This window comes from Gobius niger (assembly GCF_951799975.1).
Source record: "Gobius niger genome assembly, chromosome: 7".
In the NCBI taxonomy this organism is placed as follows: Eukaryota; Metazoa; Chordata; class Actinopteri; order Gobiiformes; family Gobiidae; genus Gobius; species Gobius niger.
The window spans coordinates 10,710,356-10,731,297 of record NC_136858.1 but is presented as its reverse complement, the minus strand read 5'-3'; the positions used below and the strand labels follow the sequence as shown (position 1 = coordinate 10,731,297).

At 42.5% G+C, this 20,942-nt stretch overlaps 1 protein-coding gene across 3 annotated transcripts in view; it reads right to left on the bottom strand.

Annotated features, from left to right (window-relative positions):
• Positions 1 to 20,942, bottom strand: part of usp54a (ubiquitin specific peptidase 54a) — a 43,459-nt gene that overhangs the window by 1,872 nt on the left and 20,645 nt on the right. Inside the window, exons 9-21 of one of the 3 annotated variants that reach the window (XM_079559856.1) lie at positions 17,274 to 17,442; positions 16,064 to 16,255; positions 15,432 to 15,581; positions 13,571 to 14,026; positions 13,046 to 13,238; positions 12,321 to 12,436; positions 12,076 to 12,240; positions 11,425 to 11,544; positions 9,832 to 10,000; positions 6,775 to 7,436; positions 5,782 to 5,879; positions 4,787 to 4,900; positions 1,353 to 1,632 (exon numbers count right to left, since the gene is read on the bottom strand). In XM_079559856.1, coding sequence (XP_079415982.1) covers positions 1,353 to 1,632; positions 4,787 to 4,900; positions 5,782 to 5,879; positions 6,775 to 7,436; positions 9,832 to 10,000; positions 11,425 to 11,544; positions 12,076 to 12,240; positions 12,321 to 12,436; positions 13,046 to 13,238; positions 13,571 to 14,026; positions 15,432 to 15,581; positions 16,064 to 16,255; positions 17,274 to 17,442 — 2,884 coding nt within the window. The remainder of the gene's footprint in view (positions 1 to 1,352; positions 1,633 to 4,786; positions 4,901 to 5,781; positions 5,880 to 6,774; positions 7,437 to 9,831; positions 10,001 to 11,424; positions 11,545 to 12,075; positions 12,241 to 12,320; positions 12,437 to 13,045; positions 13,239 to 13,570; positions 14,027 to 15,431; positions 15,582 to 16,063; positions 16,256 to 17,273; positions 17,443 to 20,942) is intronic. The other 2 variants (XM_079559857.1, XM_079559858.1) reach the window with 2 other exon arrangements.

Genomic DNA, 20,942 nt, shown 5'->3' with positions numbered 1-20,942 from the left:
GCGAACTGGATGAGGGTTCAGAGGTCCTACCCCTTGAAAATTTCAACTTCACATGGGTGAAAAAAAAGAGTTCATTCTGTCAACTTTACATTTATATATACTATATAATGACATTTAAGGTTCACAGCTCCACAGTGCTTCCCTTACATGGACAAGGGACTAGACTTGTTCCTTAGGCATTGAAATTAAATGATATGAGGCTCTTACTGTGACACTGAAAGTTTTGACTGGTTCAAACAAAAAAGCAAGAAAGGAGAAACTTAGCTTGATAAGTTAAAATTATAGAATATTTGGCCACCCATTTTTACAATCTAAGTAAAAATCTGCAAGTTGAATTAATTTATATGTGCTTAAATTAGGAAATGTTTATTTTGGACTTCATTATCAAATTTAAAGTGGACTTTCTTGAGGTTTAAACCATAACGTTGTTCCCTGGTCACAGACAGACCTGTAGTAGTATTTCACAACAGCTTTTTCTTCTTCTTCTACAGTGTCAGCGCCTCGTTCTGTACTTTCTGATTACATTTGTGTCATTGTTCAAACCCAAAAACTGTCCTCCACATTTTCAAAGCCCAGAATCCAACATTATCGACGCCGTATCCAACCTGGAAGTTATTTTTGAAGAAAATATTTCCTACAACTGCCAGCAGGAGGAGCCCCAGTCAAGATTTTCACCTCCTTTTCACCTGCTTTTCATTGTTATTATTTAGCCTCATAACCCCCACCTGAACAGACCACATTTTACAAAGTTTGGCATTACCCAAATCTAAAAGCTTCTGGGAGAACAGTGTCCAAGCGATAAAAACGAGACAAAAATGAGGATGAAAACGCACCAACAAAACACAATAAAAAAGAGCAACAAAAACGGTGAAAAAAAAACAATGTGAGGAGATCCGTTTAGATCAATTTTGAAGCTTTCAAATGAGGCATTGAACTGGCTCATATAGGCTGCAAAATCTCCAGTCAAGAAGCTTTTAGATTTGGGTAAAACTGAACTGGAGAAAATGCGCTCGGTGGCAAGAGGTTAATTCTTACAATTCTTATCAAAGCTGAGGCTCCCAGAATAAGGTTTTTATGTCTATTTTTAGGCTCCGTAAGCATGACGCCCCCTACCTTCTCAAATCAAATTGTACTTATTTCTCGATAAACAGATTTATAGCACGTTTTGCGAGTGTGGTTTGTGAATTCAAAGCTTAAGAGTTCTAACAAGCACGTGTTCAGCTGTTCACCTTGGGACGGTCCCATACACCGATTACGTCCCAAATCACAACGCTACAATAAACCAAAAAGCACTCCCGTCTACAGCTTCCACACGCTGAAGTGTGGGTGACTTTGGGGTGTGGAGATGGTACCTGAGCCGGGGGTCCGTGATGATGTCTGCGTGGGGGGGTGCGGTGGAGGAGGTGCAGGTGTGGAGGGGCCGTACTGCTGCTGTCTGGGCTGATGCTGGCGGTGGTGATGGTGGAGGTGGTGGAGGGGTGGTGGGTGGAGGAGGAGGTGGGGTGAGGGGTCTGCGGTGAACGGGGTGGGGGGAGGTGCCGGGGCGTAGTGCACAGAGGAGGCGCTGGGGCGTCGGGGCAGGGTGGAGGCGGACATGACCTGCCTGAGAGGGGGTCTGGACACTGGGGGGTCCTTCAGTGTGGACAAACGTGAGGTAAAACAAAAAGAAAGGATGAGTGATGAGAGTTGAGTCGAGGGGGAAATGACAAAACGTAAAAATGGCACAGAAATGGTTACTGAAATCAAAGGAATGGGCAACTGAGTTTTGTGCAAATGCTCGGTGTAGATCCATGTAGATCCATGTAGCATGTAGCATGTAGCGATGTATTATTGTAGGCTGTGTAGATATCTATTTTCTAAGGTTTTAGTAAGCCACCACCAAATAAAATTGAAATAGAGCTTCTACAGGTAGCAGCAAGTCAAATGTAATGCTTTTACTGTATAATGCCATTTAATGCTTAAATAAATACTATATTTTTAATACCACAAATGTAAAAAAAATGTTGGCATTTAAGATTTGTAAAACATTCAATCAAACATGGGAATAAGGACTAAATAAATTCGACACAACGTGCAACTTTTGAGCAAAAGATAAACGATAATGATAAATGGACTATGTCTCCGAGCTGGCCCGGTGTCGCCTCGGGGTCCCCCCAGAGCAGCTGGAGGAGGTGTGCGTGGATCGGGAAGTCTGGGCATCTCTGCTGAGACTGCTGCCCCCGCGACCCGGCCCCGGATAAAGCGGAAGAAAATGGACGGATGGATAAATGGACTCAACTTATATAGCGCTTTTCTACCTTCATCAGGCCCAAAGCGCTTTACAGCACGGAACGACTCACCCATTCACTCTCATTCATACACCAGTGTACGCAGACACTTTATTTCATTTATTTACAGGAGCATTAATCAGGATATGAAAAGATGCTTTGTAAAGACTTCAGCTCTTGGAGCTAATTTCCATCTGCAGTCCCCAAGGCAGACAATTACACCGGAGGCAAGGTGGGTGAAGTGTCTTGCCCAAGGATTGCCCAAAATTTTGATTTAATGACTTTTTTCTGTCATTTTGTGTTTTCATAGAAAAATAAAGGCATTCTAAAAAGTATGAATTTTTGGTTTTAGAAACCTCAATCCAAACAGTTCTGGAAAGCTTTGGCCAACAGAAAATGCAACCCGATATAGCGCATTCTGAGGAGCATGTTTGGTTTCATCAGCTTTTATCATTTAGCAACAGTTTTGCAGCTCTTGTGATATGACGTGTAGCCTGGAAAGTTCTGCAATGTGGCTTTTATCTTGAAGTGTTGAAAACAGCAGCAGATCAAATAACGTGATGACACCAAACCTAAATCAAAGTCCGTAGATCAAATGAATGTGTTCCAAAGCCACTCCCATGAGATGTCTAGTTTCTTTACTGAGTTCCTAACCGCCTCCGACAGCAGGTTAAAGTCTGCTCTGTTTCCCCTCAAACATTTATGACTCGTAATGTTTCGGCAGCTGAAAAATATCGACCGGCTGCACTGTGAGCCAGCGGTGGCTCCGCGGGGCTGAATTTTCTCCACACCGATATCTGAAGCCTTCTGTCAGTTGCGATTCAGGCAGTCGGCGCCAGGGTTAAAAGCCTAATGGAGGAACTAAATCACTTATCAATGTTTAATGTGCCGGCCCCAGGCGTATCCTGAGGGCTGAATACATGATGGCGGCTGCAGAGAGGAGAGATATCTGCACTGTGCTGCTGCTGCTGCTGTACAACTGACTGTATCATGCTCAGAGATTTTACTACCGGACTCAGTGGAAGTCAACTGATATGGGTTTGTTTATCACTGATACTGATTTTTGTTTTAAGTTCTAGTCTTAGTTCTAGTCTTAGTCTTTCTACTCCAAAGCTTTAGCACCGTCTATCACATATCATGGCCAAAGCTGTTAGTGCTTTGCTGCAATATATTTTGTGTATTCTTTATATTTTTGTTCTGTAGACCTTTTGTAAAGCACTTTGGTCAACAACAGTTGTTGTTGTGCTATATAATAATAATGTGCAATATAAATGTTATTTAGCTCAACATTTGCTAAAATACTTAGGTTTTACTTTTAGTTAGAGCTGCGGTGTTGCATGATGTGATAAAACTATAACATTCAAAACTTTCTTGAATATTGAGACAAAATCAGGGCCGTATTTTCTATACTGTAAGAGGGCACTGCATACGATTGTTGTTGTTGTTTTTTCACGAAAGTGCAAACATCTTGCCTCAGCTCAAATCAGGAGCAAATGTACTCATTTGAAGAAGATTTAACTTTTTCCTAGACTACCTTTTGCAGTGTACACTGTTTGTTCAAATACAGTTTGTTTTTGTCAATTTGTTTGGGGTTAAAAACAAGACGTTTTTGGCTGTATTGGCCAAAAATGTCTAAATCCCAGTCAGACAGAAGAGGTCAGTGATTTTGCTAAACATTGTGGCGTCTTACAATGTGAATATTGCATCAACCAATATTGCGATTACAATATTTTGGCAAGGTTTGCTTTTATTTGACAGGGACAGTGCACAACAATACATTGACCAAGACAAAGTCAGTTAACACCTGTAGTGCATTGCCCTTGACAATAGTTTTCGTGTGTGAAATGTTCCAGTAAAATCGACTAAATCTATAATATCATTAGCCAACTCCATATTTATAGTATTTTATTCACAATCAAATATGCTGGATCATGTTGCTCTGCTTCATGGAGCTTCTCCCGCATGTCCACAGGCCTAGACGTGTGGAGTTTTAACAAAATATTTTAGTTGAAAGAGCTAACACGGCTCTGTAGAGACTTTAGGCCTGATTTGATCCATTTTCATTAAATTGTCAGCTACGGTATGTTATGTTTCGGACTTTCAATACACTGCCTTCCATAACAACAGGGGGAAATAATATCTTCAGAGGTGAATTTTAGGGATTGGCAGCAGCTGTGAATTGCTGTGAAACTAACGCTGCCGTCTTGGATTGAAGTGTTCGAACAAAGCTTTCTGTGGAGATTAATGCTATAGTCTAGAGTTCCGACATATGCTGAGCAGAAAGGAAACAAAACCTACTACAGCGTTTACACCAAGTTGTGAAGAGCAAATAAATGACATGGGATACTGCAGTTTGGACACTAAACACAAGGTGGCAGTGTAGTGCTAAATTTGTGAGTACTAGTCACCAGTTAAGATGGATCTGATCAAACATTGAATTTATGTGTTTTTTTCAACGGCTTTGTATGAATCAAAAGTGTGACTAGGTTTGAATAAGTGCCTTGAAAAATGAAACTTACGGAGCTGTGAGATGAGCCCGGGTTTTGTGAGCGAGTGCCAATGACGGTCCCACTCAGACTGCGGGCAAGTCGCCTCAGGTTTTCCGCGCTGTAGCTCGCGTCGTCACCCGGCACCTACAAACAGGAACGGTTTGTTTCATCCTGAGCTTCAGTGCAAGTTTTAATCTCACTTAATCTCGGGAGTTCACGACCTTGGAGAAATATCTCATTTCGAATCAATTTGCCAGTTAAAGTTTTGAACAGTTTCGATTCCATTGAGATTATTAGCACAACCTTAGTACCTCATAAAAGGAGCACATTGGGGAGACCGGTGCCCATTTGTCACACTTTTTTACTCTAGAGTTCACTGCTCATCAACAGAAAAAACGTATAAGAGTCAGACCTGCAATAAAGCTTTAACCCTTGACTTTAAATAAACCTTGCTTCCTTTTCTCTGTCGTATTGAGATAAATAGTTATTAACCGTCAAACACAACAAAATCGACTGTGATAATGTGCCCCATGTGCTGGGCTTGGGGTTGGTTGTCACTATTGGTAAATGGTAAATGGTCTCAACTTATATGGACTTTTTGATGTTAACATGAAATTTGATAAACCTTTGTGACTTTTTGCTTAATGAGATAGAAGGACAAAAGAAGTTTTAAAAATGTCACAATGCAATGCCAGATGTGTAATTTGAACAAACTGTTTTTTTTGCAAAATGATCTATAATGAATCTCCACTATTTATGCCCCATGGGACAAATAACTCCTCGGTCCGTGTGACGACTAACCCACGAGTGTCCACTTAATCAACAATGTAAGCTAGCTAACAAATGGCTGAAACCAAAGCTAACTTCTATGTCTTTTGTTTATGGCACTAACAAAAGGAAAGCTCTCACTACAAAAAGTGCTCAGTACTAGTGTGGCTATAGAAAGCAATGTGACATTTAACCCCATGTGATAAATAGCCCCCGTCTCGATAAGATGATATTTTGGCAATACTTTTCAGCTGTACCTTATGCACAGGTGAAACAGGAGCTCTGTAAGCATATCTCTCGATCTCTGCAGTGGGAGTTTTGGAGCGTCCAGATCCTGACGGCACTCTTCTCACACCTGCAAAAGCAAACAGAGTAGATGTGACAGAGGCAGGTAACACTTTGTCACATTTAGGTTTTTAATGTTTGTTGGTACATTATTAATTAATTAAAAAGAAAACGTTCAATGATAAATTACTTTTTACATAAACTTGAGAAATATTATTTCAAAGCATCAACAGAGAAAGTTGCTCTAACCACTGTGACAAAGTTTGTTGTTGAGACAAAAGGGATTCTACAGCAGCGTTGAGTCAAATGTAGAGCTTTGTAATGCCACTTTAATGCCCAAATGCAACATGTTTAATGTCACAAACAAGTTATTTCATTTAAGATTTGCAAACATTGCACCAAACTTTTTCCACAAACTTAAGCCGTAAAAATAGTTGAGTAATGAAAAAGGTTAAAAAAAATAAAATAAAATTAAGGCATTACATTTAATTAAAACCTAATTAAATGTGATGCCTTCATTTCGTAAACATATCACACATGATTTGAGACTTTTTCATGCCCTGTGGAAACCCTGGACAAAAGCATAATGTTGCCATGACAACATATTAAAGAGGGAGTATAATGCAGGTATTTGGCAATCATCGCAAACACTTAGATTTGGCTAGAAATGCAATATTAATCTGAAACAAAATATCCAGTCGTGTCACTTCCAGATATTCACATAAGCCCCTCCCACACCCTCCCCTTGTTCCCCTTTGCTGGGCAGCTGTTTCAATCAAGAGTAAAAAAGAAAGTCTTAAGCTTAAAGCAAGAGAATTTACTAGTAACCTGGAATTTAGGTTACTCAAAGATGTGCGAGCTGCACGAAACACAGCTCCAGGCTTGGTTTTTGATGAGGGAATAACAAAATTTGTAACATGGTAAAAAGCTCTAAAAAGTTGATTTTGCACAACTTATTACTTTACCTGGCCGGTGATTGACTTGTGGCGAGGCGAAGCCGCTTTTGTCCGTGCTGGGCGCCCGCAGGCTGGCCTGGTACAGACGATCCAGCTCCGACATTTCCTCCGCCGTCTCTCCCGTCTCGTTTGTGGCGCCGTAATACCTGTTGACGTTCTCGGCCCAGCGCTCCACGGGTAAGGGGGCGGGTCTCTGGTCCTGGCGGCCGGGCTGGGTGATGGTGTGAGGTGTTTCGGGCTGTAGGCACGACCAGTTCCGCGTGGGATTGCCGGGCAGGACTACAGTTGATGACGGTGCTCTGGCGGGGATGTTGTTTGACGCAGGAGCAGGAGGAGGGGGAGGTGGAGGGGACGCCCTGGCCCACTGCGGAACAGCGCCGTCCTCCTCGTCCTCCTCCGGTCGCACACAGTCATCTGCGCACAGGGCAGGCAGCGAGCGGCTGTTGGCGAGAGGTTTGCCGAAGCGGGATAACGGGGCTCGGTGTGTGATCTCCTCCCGTGGCGAGGGAGGAGACGGAGGCCTGGCGATGGGGAGGTCTGCGGACCTGGCAAGGTGGAGGGGCTTAGCAAGATGTGGAGGAGAGGGAGGTGGGTGTGGCTCTTCCTCACTGATGACTTGGTTGTCGCTCTGTCCTTCTGTCAGAAGTACTTGGAGCGGGACAAGCTTTTCACTGCAAAGAACAAAAGGAGAGGAACTTTACAACTTCTTACCAGCGAAGGGAGTTTATTTATCCATTAATTAAACAGCTCATTACTTGGTAATCGCTGATGGTTTCAAACATATCTTCATCAATTCTGCTATATTGATCTAAAACTGCTTATTCAAAGTTTCCCTTTTCTTTATTTCCATTATTCCATTCCATTCCATTCCATTATTTCCTGCTCTGTGAAAGTCAAATGCTACATTAAAATACGACTACACTGGGGGGCTGAGTGAGGAGGAAAGCGTCTCATAAGAAACGTGTCACTCCCTGACAGAGCTCTGCACCAGATTTGGACTTTGTAAACTCTACAGTGGCTGGGCCCGGTCACGGTAAACTTAAAAAGGAGACTTAAACTCAGGCAAGGACCGAACACGGCAAGGGGAGGCTGCAGAGACGGGAACAGTACTTACAGTACTCTCTTAAAGGGACTATACGAGTTAAAAAATGTTAAAATTCTGTATTTTCCTCCCCCTACATGTTCCAGCAATGTCCTAATTTGTAGAATGAGCCCAGACCTGTTCACCACAACTGCCTCTAAAATCCTGCACTGTCACTCAAAAAGATGTTGCTTCGGGTCCGAAGTGCCGTCATGCACAAGCTTAATATAGAAGGTGCACTTACACATATGACCTGAGGTGGCAGTAGTGAGTATAAAACAGCGAACTTGCATCTAGCCCCTTTAAGCTTCATCAATACCAAAGTACATTTTGCTCAGGCGGCCACAAACTAGTCATCTCATGATGCAAAGTAGGCCATGCATTATCTCATTTAGAACAAATCAACTATCAATCTATTTTACAGACTGCAAGGATGTAACATCAAGAAGAGAAGCCCCAGAGATGCAAAAGCAACACAATATTTTTAACCTTGTTTTCATGCTTCTATTTGCTTATTTCACTTCGACTTGACCAAAACCTTATACTGCAACTTGCTTGATTAGCAATTTCGCAATTAATCACAATTACTGGGATTAACTAGATCCTTCCCGTCCGCCCTGATCTCTGCATTTGACCCATCCTTAATGCCGCTGGGTCAGATCTCCAGATGTGAAGCCAGACTAATGGTCTCCAACCACCTGGCCGGAGGATGAACCTATTTAGTTTTTAGCTTTAGTGGTAGGAGAAACCGGAGCACCCGGAGGAAACCGGAGCAGACACAAGGTGAACATGTAAACCCGAACCTTCTAGCTGTGTTACCGTGCCACAGCGGAACGGCAAATGTGATGTAAGCAATATTGCAAAAAAAATAATAAAGTGTTCCCATAATTCCTAAAACATGGTGTCTCCTCTGTTGACGTGGCCAGTAGCACCTGAATCAAAGGTTCAGGGGCTACAGTATGTGTTGTGTTTGGGACAGATGGTGCCATCAAATGTGAGTTCTGAGATCATTTCCCGGGGAGATGACACTTTCTCCACATGCTTCACACCTACAATGAGTCAACAGCTCACTTACGTGACCGACCTGCAAGCATCCGCTCTGAGCTCCGCGCCCCATGAATAAGGTGCAAATGACTCATCACACAAGCAAAACAAGCTCAGAAATGTTCACACACTTTTTAAATTAAGTTTAGATTTAGATCGTCCTCAACCAATCAGATGGCTTGCTATGATTTTTTTTCTAAAACACCTGTTTTGGAAGGGAAAGACTATTTTCTTATATTTTAGATTCAAGCCACCTTTTTTTGCTAAAGGCATGTCAACAAAACGATGGCACCAAAATCAATGTCGTTTGAGCGCTGAACATGGTTCAGTGTGGGCTTATGAGCTTATGAGCTTCAGAGAAATTAGTGAAATTTACATTTTTTAAACTACGTCATAACGTCTTTCCTAAATTTTCCAATTTTTTAAGGCTCATAATCCAACACTGCATCAGATTTTAGCAGTTCTGCGCTCAAGAGTATTCATCACGCCGCCATGGATTTGCTCGACACTCTTTTGGCTGAAACTCCAAGCTTGTTTTTACTCTGTCATTCCAGCAGCTGCCTGCCTCACCAGCCCCGGTCCCTGTGTTTTAGAGTGCTCTTAGATAAACATTATTTGATGATAAAACGTAAATTACGCATGTGTCCACTTTTTTGTGTTCAATCTATTACACAACATAAACCAGGAAATACATGCTGGAGCTCTTCGGCAGTTGAAGAAGAAGCAAATTCATCAGGATATCTTGAAACTGTGTAAATTTAAAAAATAGTTCATGTTTTTCACAAGAGAACAAGCTCCAAAAACGTAACTTTATGTCGGTAAAATGGTTTGAGTTAATTCTTAAAAGTCTATAACTCCTCCTCAAGCGCTGCAAAGTGTCCGGATTCAGGACTGAAGTACATTGGTTATCTCTGGAAGCTCTACTCGGACTACTGCAATACCTGGGTTCCTCCTGCTGTTGCTCTGGGCTGCTGCTGTTGCTGCTGCCTGCCTCTAAGTGGCGCTGCTGCAGTTGCATGCGTTGCTGCAGGCCGCGGGCTCTCCTTATGCAGCGCTGGAGCCGGTTGTGACTACTGGCTCCAGACTGGGCTGCGGCTGATCGCAGTTTGGCTGCGGCCGAGCCACCACGCATCCACATGAAGGAAAAAAAAAAGGAAAACCAAACGACCAAAGGAAAGAAAGGAATATGAGGAAAATAAATCATGATGAGTACATGCAAAACTACAACGTAAAACAAGCCAACTTAAATGATTATGTGTTGTTTACTGAAGTGGTTCTCAACGGGTGGGACCCAAAAGTGGGGCGTGGGAGTATTTTAGTGGATCGCAAACTTTTCCCAAAAATGAAAAAGCAAATATGTTGTTTTGATAGTTTTCAATGGCTAGATATACAGGCTCTGTGCAAGGAATGTTGCTTTTTAACACGATGCTAACTTCCAAGGGAAACAACAGTTTCCTGTCAGTGTTTCTGTCCTACTTCATCTGTCTTGCTGAACCTCTCTGAGCACCTTTTCTCCAGTTCAACTTTTCTTCTTGAAAAAGGCGTCAAAATAGTGACAACAACACAACGACACCGCTAGGACAATGCGAGGACAAATCAGTTTGGTAGGTCTTAGCTTTCAAATGAGGCGTTACTCTGGCCTATAGGCTGTAAGCTCCAGTCGAGAAGTACTTAGGCAAACTGGAGAAAATGTGCTTGGTTAAGAGGGGAGTTAAGTGGTTAAGAGGTTTTCAAAGAGTATGTGGCAGAAAACATGCAGCTGTGGGATAATTATTTGTGTTAAAAACTTTACACAGAATGTAAACTCTTGAGCGATGGAGGCGTCAGTAGCCGTTTTAGCCTTGAAGCTAAAGGCGAGCGTTAATTTGACACTAACAAATGTTTAAAAACATATTTTCACTTTTTTTTTTACACTAACAGGAAGTTGGCGAAAATGTTGTGATATCATACACATACCCTTTGCATTGTTGTTTAGCCTCAAAATTAATTCGAAATAATTAGAAATACTTCAAGCTGTTGTTAAAAGTTTACCGATATTAAATTTTAAATGATTTTGATGTGAACAATGAATACAATTTTAAAAAGATGGCAAAAACATTCCGTGCATAGAGCCAAATTGATTCATTCTAAAAAAAAATACAATTTGATATTACACATATTACTTTGTCCCAGAAGTGCAAAATTACATACTATAAACTAATTCTTAGATGAAGTATGAGACTCACTGTAGTACGTGTGTGTTTTGATATTTTTCCATTCAGTTTAAATGGTTGTCAGTGAAATGGTTAAATCAAATCCATGCACAACAATGTTACAAAGAACACACTTTGACCAATTCACATCCACGTTTGTTCAAATTAATCCCATGCAGAAAATATCAAAACGAGGAAAAACATAATCTAGCAGAAAATATCGTTGCTGCCTGATGGAGTGGGGCTGTCTACAGGTTAACACTATAGGGATTTCTTGTGGACTCTCGTGTGTTTTATTCGTATTTGACCCCGTAAAGAGGGGGCAGATGGGAGAATACTTACACACAGCTTCGTTGACTGCGGTCAGAGCGGCTGCGACCTCTCCCGCCTGCTCCAGACACACGGACTGGTCCAACAGGAGCTCGGCCTCAGACACACATCTTTCAAAGCGGTCGCCTTTACCTGACCATTAACAAACAGCAATGATGTCAAAGTTACACTGCGGAACAAGTCACAAGGTCAACGTAACCTCTTACCTCCCCCCACCTGAAACGAGTGCACTTTACCCAAATCTAAAAGCCTTTTTGACTGGAGCTTACAGCCTATAGGCCAGAGTAATGCCTCATTTGAAAGCTAAGACCTGCAAAACTGATCTTGACTTTCTTATCGCGTTGTTGCTGCGTTTTTTTGTGTGTGACATTTTTGTTGTGTTTTCATCCTCATTTTTGTTGCTACTTCGAGGCCTTTTTCAAGAAGCTTTTAGATCTGGGTAATACTGAAGTTGAGAAAATGTGCTCAGTTCAGGTGGGGGTTAAGCATTTCAAAACTCTATATTGACTCATTCTGTATTCAAAAGTAATTTCCAAAATGCCAGACTGGCTGTGGCACGTGTTTTCACTCCTGCAGGGTCAGACTCTCCCTTTGTGTGTGGGCCTTTCAGCTGTTCAATGCGGAACATTCCGGTTGTTCTGCAGCTCGGGTGTTAGTCCGTACCCTGTATCTGCAGCTGGTCCAGGTCCAGGTACTTGCTGGGCCTGGGGTTGAAGCCCAGAGCTGCCTCTTGCTCCTTCTCCTGACGCCTCTGCTGCTCCTCCTCCCGGGCTCTCCTCAACACCTCCTCCTGCAGCTCATCCAGCTCACTGCGGCTCGGAGGAGGCGCTACACAAAATAACCACAACAACACAGATACAGGTATTTCAGCACTCTCCTTAATTATCCAAGCATCAATGTTGTCATACCTGGGCTAATGGCAGAGTTGACGTCCTGCAGGAGGGCCCCGCTACTCTTTGACCGGACATTGTTCCACGAGGGTCCAGAGGAAGAGGAGGAGGAAGGCTTCTTCATGCTACTTTCCCTACAAAGATAACATTTTAATCAGGGTTGTTTCAATACAGACATCGATATCAAATCTCACGGCGGGCGAGTGCTTAAACCAAATCCCCAATCCGATATTAGACAATACTTTTCTCATTAAATACACACAGATGCTAGACAATGTTGTTTACTGAGTGCGGCTAATGCTAATGCTAACCTGCTAACCTAATCTGCTTTTTGCAGATGTTTGGTAATTATCTCAAACCCATCTTTATCACCATCTTATACCCTGTTGGTAAGAAACAAAAAAGAAGGAAAAAAAAGAGAAGCAGCTATGGCGAGTGTTTTTACTTCATGATGAAAGGAATAAGCTTAGTAAGAGATGGAGAGGTGAGGAAAGCATTTCCTGGATACATCGGACATCAGGAGGAGCTTTTTGGGAGCTGCCGCGCAACACTAAGAGCAGCCTCAGGGAAAGATTTAATTTGAAAGACATGATAAAAAGCTCTAACTCTTTACACTCCCACTTAAAATCCTGGCTGTAGAGCTTCTGCCAACATAAAAAACGCAATCACAGACGGGACTAATTTGATCTCTTTGATGCCTTCATTAAGTCTTCAGAGTGGAGGCAAAACAAGTGGAGAGTTACCTGTCCCCCGGGTTGAGGTCCAGGCTCACGGGGCTGTTACTGTTCCTCTCGCTGCTCTCGTACCCGCTCTCCATCCTCTGTATCAGCCTGGGAGGCGGCGGTGGAGGGGGCAGGTCCGCGCTCCCTCCTCGGTGGCTCAAGCTCGGTAGGGTCCTGGAAGAGCCGGGCCTACTTAGCGAGTTTTCTTCTTGCGCTGCGTGAAAAAAAGAAAAAAAAAAAAGAGTAGGCAATATTGAGAAAAATGCATTAAATTATGTCTAAATTTTTGTGACTTTGATAAAACAGTATTTCTGCAAACCATAAGAAATTCTTAAAATCTTGTTGTAGTTTGTAAATGCTAACTAAAAACGATTGCCAACAAAGAAAAGTAATCGGTAAACCATCTTGTGAAATGGCACCTATACATTTTTAGGGGGCTTTAGTTTTGGGTATAGCCTAAGTAGAGGAAATGTGGTTGGTTAAGGCGGGGGTTAAGAGGTGAATTCGCTCCACTAAAAGAGCCATGTTGAAATAGACATTACTCACCTCTGATTGGGAACCCTGCTTGCGCCTCCTCAGTCGTCGCTGCTCCGTCAGACGCTCCGAGCGGGCTGTATCCTGCCTGTCGCCTCCTGGTGAAAATACTATCTATGTTCAGGGCCTCTCTCTTGGGCTTCCACGCTGGCCGGTACCTCCCCGCGCCCGATCCGCTGGACTTTGACTCGCTGCTCGTGCTGTCCGCCTCCCAGTCTTTGCTGGCGGAGGAGGAGGTGGGGGCGGCGGTGGCTTTGCCCGCAGGGAGGTGGTGGCTGTTGGGGGTGGTTTCGGAGGTTAATGCAGGGGCGGCGGGTAAAGAAGAGGACGACGATGCGGAGAGGGAGCGGCTGTGGATGATGTTGCTCATGGTCTCTTTGAACTCGCGCAGGCGGCTGGTGGATGAGGAGAATGAGGAGGAAGGCTTGGGCCGGTGGCGGGGGGCCTGCTGCTCCTTGAGAGTCTCTCCTAAGCATCATGAGGGGCAGAAGAGCGATGAGTGCGTGTTGGTGATTATTTTCACCTCACACACTACAAACAAGCTGAGCAATAAATTGATGGCATGAATTATATGTTTTGTTTCATGTACAGTCACAAGTTTAACTGCTGTTCAGTGAAGGAGCTGCTTAAGAACAGTTTGCGGACACAATGCCAATGCTAGCTAATGCTAACAAGGCAACCACCGCAGGGTCACTTCTTGTAATTATCAATGAGGAACAAGCTTGGCAAAATCTTCGTCGTACTAGGTCGTCTTAAGCAGGGCTGTCAAACTCATTTTGGGTCGTGGGCCGAAATTCAGCAGAACAGGCAAATACTATAGAGAACAATTTTTTCCAATAAATGAATAATAATAATGAGCTGTGATTTGGTCAAAGCCAACTTGACTGTAGCCTAATCAATAACAGCTTACACTTGTATTGCACTTTACAAGCCTGTGTCACAAGTTTCTCAAAGCAGTAAATAAGTAGTAACTGTCCATTTACCACTGGCTATAATGTGTTCCTCATATCCTGATCTCTCATTATGTCAGTGCCCTCTGCTGGACATGTGTGAAAATCTTTCCTTTTTTTAAATTTAAGCTGCCCCCTAGCGGCTGAAATGAGCATTCTGGTTATTCTTTAAAAATTCATGACTCCGCACAGTAATGGGCTCGAGACTTCCTTTTTTTTTACATACTCTGGAATTTACGGTCTACAGGGCAGGAGTCGGATTCAATCATCTCGCGGCCCAGATCCGGCCCACGGGCTGCATGTTTGCTATAAAAGTGATTGTGCTCGAGCGAAAATTAAACGCGAGCCTTCAACATTTTTGATATCCAACTTTTGGATTGGATGAATGCAACTTGCAATGCTTCGCAATGTGGCTTTAATAATGCTCTTAAATAAAATGATTGAAATAAGGACCCATACTCTCAGGGGCAATCTGTGGGAAACACAAAGATGAGGGCAATCTGACACCAAGATGGAGTCTAAGTAAAACAAAACACGTGCATAATGAGGGAAAATGGGGAAATAAGACACAAATGAATGAACCAAATACAGAGACACATGACTTGGGCAGATCTTCACTTGCACCTGTTATTTCGCATTGTCCAGCAGCTTTTGATAATGCTATTGCTGACTGAGACTGTCCTCATTACGCAGATCATTTGGTGTAAATCCTTATTGATGGATCAAAGACACGCACATCCCAAATATTTTAGGTGGCGTGCTGGTTCAGAAAAAGTAGAATAAGGGCACGCACAGCCAAGTAGCTGTCCTAGGAGCCTTATTTTACTTTGTGATAAATCCTTATTGATAAATATTTAATGGATTTTTACACTCTACATTTTAGTCTACACCCCGTCCCTCTGAGTGACCCCAGTACTGCGTACCCTCACTGTGGTAACCGGCCAAAGAAGCTTCGTGGTCAGGTTTAGATCGCCATGGGCGACTAGAGCTCCGCCTCTTTTCCCCGGCCCCGCCTCCCTTCCTCAGAGAGTGCTGTTGCTGCTGCTGCTGCTGCTCACCGTCCGTCACGTGGCCTTAGCGACAACAAGTAATGGAACACGTTTACAGAGGCATGCAGCACAATGAGACACTGGTGAGACTAATGACATGAAATGGCACAGTGTGATCTGGGAGAGAAACGGCAACACCCTCACATTTGGGCAGAGCAAAAACTATCCAATTATGATACAATTCATATTATACATTTCTGGGATGAGTGGTAAGCATGACGCCTTTACTTTCCCATCACAGAGGCCTCTATAATGCTGGTAGGTAATGGTAGGCTTTCACGACCAGAAACCAAAACTGATCCTGGAGCATTATAGAGGCCTCTGTGATGGAAAATAAAGGTGCCATGCTAAGCACCCACACAGCCGTGGGTCACGTAAAACTCAAATACGCAACAAAATCAAGTTTTTCTTTCACATAAAAAGTTTCACAACGCACCTTTAAACCTCCGGTCGAACCATATTTGGATCCTATTCTAACTTAATGAACTGCACACTTTGAGCCGTACCTAAGGTATCCAGACTGCCGAAGGAGGAGCGCAGAGCTGCGTCCGTGCGCTCGCTGCAGATGACTGTTCCCTGGGAGTCTGAGGAGTAGTGACTGGCCAGGGACTCATGGTGCGAGTGGGAGGGCTGTCGATAAGTGTAGCTGTCGGTGGATGAATCCGTGCGAGTGTCACTGGAGATGGAGGGTTCGCGCCCTAGTCAGAGGGGGAGGTTTGGGACAACAAGATAACAGCTATTTGAACACTGAATCATAGACTTTCATGATCACTAAGTCACTACTTTTGCATTAAAAGTTATGTTTACTTTAAACACATTACTAATGCACGAGACTGTTAGTAAATCTTGTACTTCATCAAATTGTAAAGTATTCTTTAGAACATGCAGTATTAGTCCAACAATGCAACTCTACGGAGCCCCTAAAGTACCCAAAAACATAAAAATCATGTGTGCACAAGATAATTGACAAAATAAATCCTCCTTTGTAACTGACTCCTGAGAGGAAAAATACATCCTTCAAGCTTCAGCCAAAAAATACGGAATACTTTTTTCATTGTTATCTATAGCTTTTTAACTGCCTTAAGCGCAGTTTAAAAGCAAGAAAATATGATCCTATACTTGCTTCTTTTTTTTTTAGATGTGGTGCTTCTTTTTTTTTAGATGTGGTATTTCCAATTTAGAGAATGTAGTCATGTAATGTAATCAGAGCAAAGAAGCAGAATAATTGTCAACATTAAGTCACAAAATGTTTTTGTTTTTTTGTTTTTTTGTCAATTGTGCTGCGCGCACATTTTATCTTTTTTTTTTTTGACACTTTAGGGGCTCCGTATTCTACTTCACTACAACCGAGTAAATGTACACAATATATCAAATATTTATAAGCAAGAAGTATGCATGTCTTCTTGCATATAACCACACAGATTGACACATGTAGGACACTTTATTTATGTGTATCTGAATATTTCCATGTCCCCATGATGTAATCTACTGTACGTTGCACATTTGCGAACAACATTCATGTCGCATGCTGGCACGACAACAGCCACAACTACAGCCACTACTACAACTAGCTGTCACTACGTGAAGCCAGGCGCTTGCCAAGTCCTAGCAACTTGCACTTCGCCTAAAGCTAGCAACCGGGTCCAGTTTTAGTTGTAGTTACCTGAGCGCGGGCTGTTGTGCTACTACTACGACTCCTAGCTGTGTTGTAGTTACCCGAGTCTTCACTGTCGTAGCAGGACTTGTTGAGGAGGTGCAGGTCTTGGCGCGGGGGGACGTCCTGGGCGGACACAGGGGTGCCCCGGGGGTCGGCGTACAGCAGGAGGAGAGGCTGGTAGTGGCCCTTGATGCAACGCGAAACCACGTCCTTCCACTTGGGACCGATCTGTTCCACAAAATACACGTGCGCAATCAATACAAGTACAAGACCTGGTTACTCCAAGGAAAAAGGAGCTTAAACTAGGGGGTAAAAAAGAACTGTTTCTACACTGTGACCTTGGTGTCCAGGACGTTTAGTGGGAATTTTTTCCCTGCAAAGTTCACAGACTCACTTGTTGTGTATATTTCTTTTTTTGCATTGAACATTTCAAAAAGGGGGGTGTAACGCAAAATTGCCTCTTTAGACTTTTAAAATCATTTTCAATTGCTCCAATGTTGTTCTCTCATCAAAACATGCCTGAAGTTGTGTTTCGACCCACTCGCACATCTTTGAGTAAACTTTGAATCTTCTCCATACACTATAATTAACCCTGAAAGCTCCTCCTCGGGTCAATCCTCACCTCTCCATCTCTTGCTAAGCTCAATTCTTTCATCGCAAAGTTTAAACACCATAGTTTCATATCAGCCACACGGACAATTTTTTCTTTTCAATTTCTCTCTTTATTGAAACAGCTGCCAAGCAAAGGGGAGCAAGAGGAGGGGTGGATGGTAAGGGCTTACGGTGAGATCGCTTGAAATCCAGGAAGTGAAACTACAGGATATTTTTAGCTGTGTCAGATCAATATTGCATTCTCTAACCGACAAATGGATAGTGATAGACGTGTTGTGACAATATCATCAAATACCTGCAAAAAGTATAAGATGCAAATGTATGGATTATTTTACTGCAAAGTACTAATACACATTATTCCTTGTGTATGTACTAAGTAAGTAGACACAAGTTATTACAGATTGATACAAAGCAGATTGCAATGTACTAAATTTAGTTTAGTACAATGTATCAAGGTAGTGTAAAATAAAGTGTGACCCAAACGTGCAATGTCATTATTAATTATTATATATTTATAATTATTACACATAATTATCAATTTTCTATTTGATACTATTTGGAATCAAATGTAATTTTTTTTTTTCTTAAAATTTAGACGTGATGCCCGGAAGAAAGCCCTGATATTAGGTGTTTGGAAAGTTTTCAGTGTCGTTTTATAATTATTCTATACATTTTCATAGCGATGTTGCCCATGATACCGAAAGGTCCACTGTGCACTGCAGGCATAGCGTACAATTATTAGATAATTAACATTATCGCTACATGATTTCAACATAAAAACAAAGGAATCAATTGGAAGCTATATATATATATATATATTTCCTAAACCCACAGTAAAAACAGACCAAACCTGGTTAGTGAAAACTGCAAGAAACTGCCATAAACCATAAAAATGATAATAATAAAAAAGCATCTACAGTTTTACCCGCCTCACCTCCACGCCGCCAAAAGCAGTTATTCCAACCCTTCCTCCAACTATTCCAATTTTAAGCAACAGGGAGTGCTCCCAAAGTCCACAACAGTAGCCGCCCCAGTGTCTGTGCTCTTTGTTTTAAACGCCGTGTGTCAAAAGAGGACAGAATGAGTGTGCAGCGTGGGCAAAAGTGTTCGGAGGCCACGCCCGCCTTTCCAGCTGGACGCGCATAACAATGGAGGGATATCCTTGTTTTTGCAGCGGGCCAGACCCACCGCCGCAGAATAGATACCTCGCCGGAGCGCTGCTATGGGTCGACAGCAATGACAGGGAACATTTTATGTAACTAAATGAGGAGTGGACAGGAAGGACAAAGAGAGAGAGAGCGGTTTGTGGGCAACATGAGCTAATTTCCGTTATAGGCACTTCACTGGTGAGAAAGGAATGCTTATTTCATCTTTATTGGATAACTTATGAACACACATTTCAAAGTTAGTAGGACTTTCGTATGATAGCTGAGCACTTAATAACTTCACAGCAATGGTCCTTGTTTAATTAAAAATCTAGAGCGGTTTTATCTTTTCCAATTTAAATAACATAGGCTCGAGTAAAAATAAAAACGCATTGCTCTGATGTAACGCTTTTCCAGACGCTCAATGCCACTGAATGTCATACTGTTTATTGTTATACAAGGCCCATTAATATCCGCTAGTCTAGCTGAGGTCCTTCAATTCAAATTCATAGTCCTGCATTATTCATTCATTCTCCACCAGGGCTGCAGTATAAGAGAGAAAATTTGGATATTTGATAAGTCAGTGGTTCTCAAATTTTACTAAGTACTAAGGCTTCTTCAGGCAGCACTCAGGGTCATCTGCAAGTTTAGACTTGGGTGTTTTCTGGATTACACCAAATTTAAATTTGATTTATGTCAGGTGGTACTTTTTGAAGTAGTACTTGGAAGGACACATTTTGAGGTGGTTCTTGTAAGGACACATACTTCAGCGGGTGGCTTTTGGACGGACAGAAATTTTAAGGTGGTACTTGGAATTGCATATATTTTAAGACACATATTTTAACACATTGAGTGTCAAAAACAGAAAAAAAAGTAGTTACTCTAATCAACTTGTATGTTATTTTGGGAGCTCTGTGATGAACAGAACTGAAATAAATGAGATCGACAACTTGTGAAAAGTCACGATCTGGACATTTAATTTGGGCATTTAATCACATCGCGGCAGAAAGGAACATTCAGCTCCATGTTCTCTTAAAACAACATGAAACTCACACCCAGACATTCTCAATAGTTGATGTTCTTTTCTGAAGCCCCTGTTTTCAGTCACAGCTCAGTGAAGACAGTTGTGTTTCATAAAACATGCGATATCTCAGTTTCTAGAAAAAAAAAAACTGTGATTTTGATCAAAACTAGCCTCTGTTTGGCTTACATGTCTCAGGAACCGAGGCACGTAGAATTAAACGATTTTCACCTACGGAGAGATTAGAGTCTCCCCTTTCAGACCAGCCATCGCATGTGTGCACAGCTAAAACATAGAATACACTGTGGAGCTACAAATATCATGAAAAATGGTCTGGATTGTTGGCACTCTACAGCTAAATCCCAAAAACAGCGCGGCACTCAATGTGTTAAGACGCGTTTCTTGTGGATATTGCGACAAATAAAACTGCCCTAACAATCATTTGCAGACATATTGTGCCCTATTCTCCATATCTCCTGGTGGACACTACTATACTAGATCAAACTCTAACCAATGGATTTCCGGTCTGGAGGGCGAGGCGAACACAACGTAGAGAGAGAGCTCCCGACTACAAATCTTAAAAAGTTCCCAAAATAACTCGAAATTAAAAAAAATCTGTTCAACTGAGTAAAGGGATTTAACGGGTGATCAAATGCCCCCTCCAAGACGAAGAAACCCTAAGAAACCCAGCCGTAAACCCGAGGAGCAACTCCAGGGAGACGAGGAAGTTCTGTCGCAAGCTAGCAGCAACATGGAGGACGAGCACGATGCTAACGCTGAGGACTACGATTCCAAATTTGACCAAATACTTAAGGAGCTACGGGATTTTAGGAAAGACAACAGGGAACAAATGGATGCAATGAGAGAGGACATGAATGGTATCGGTGGAAGAATGGACGAAGCAGAAGAAAGGATCGAGGCGGTGGAGACACGTCTTCTGTCATCGGAGG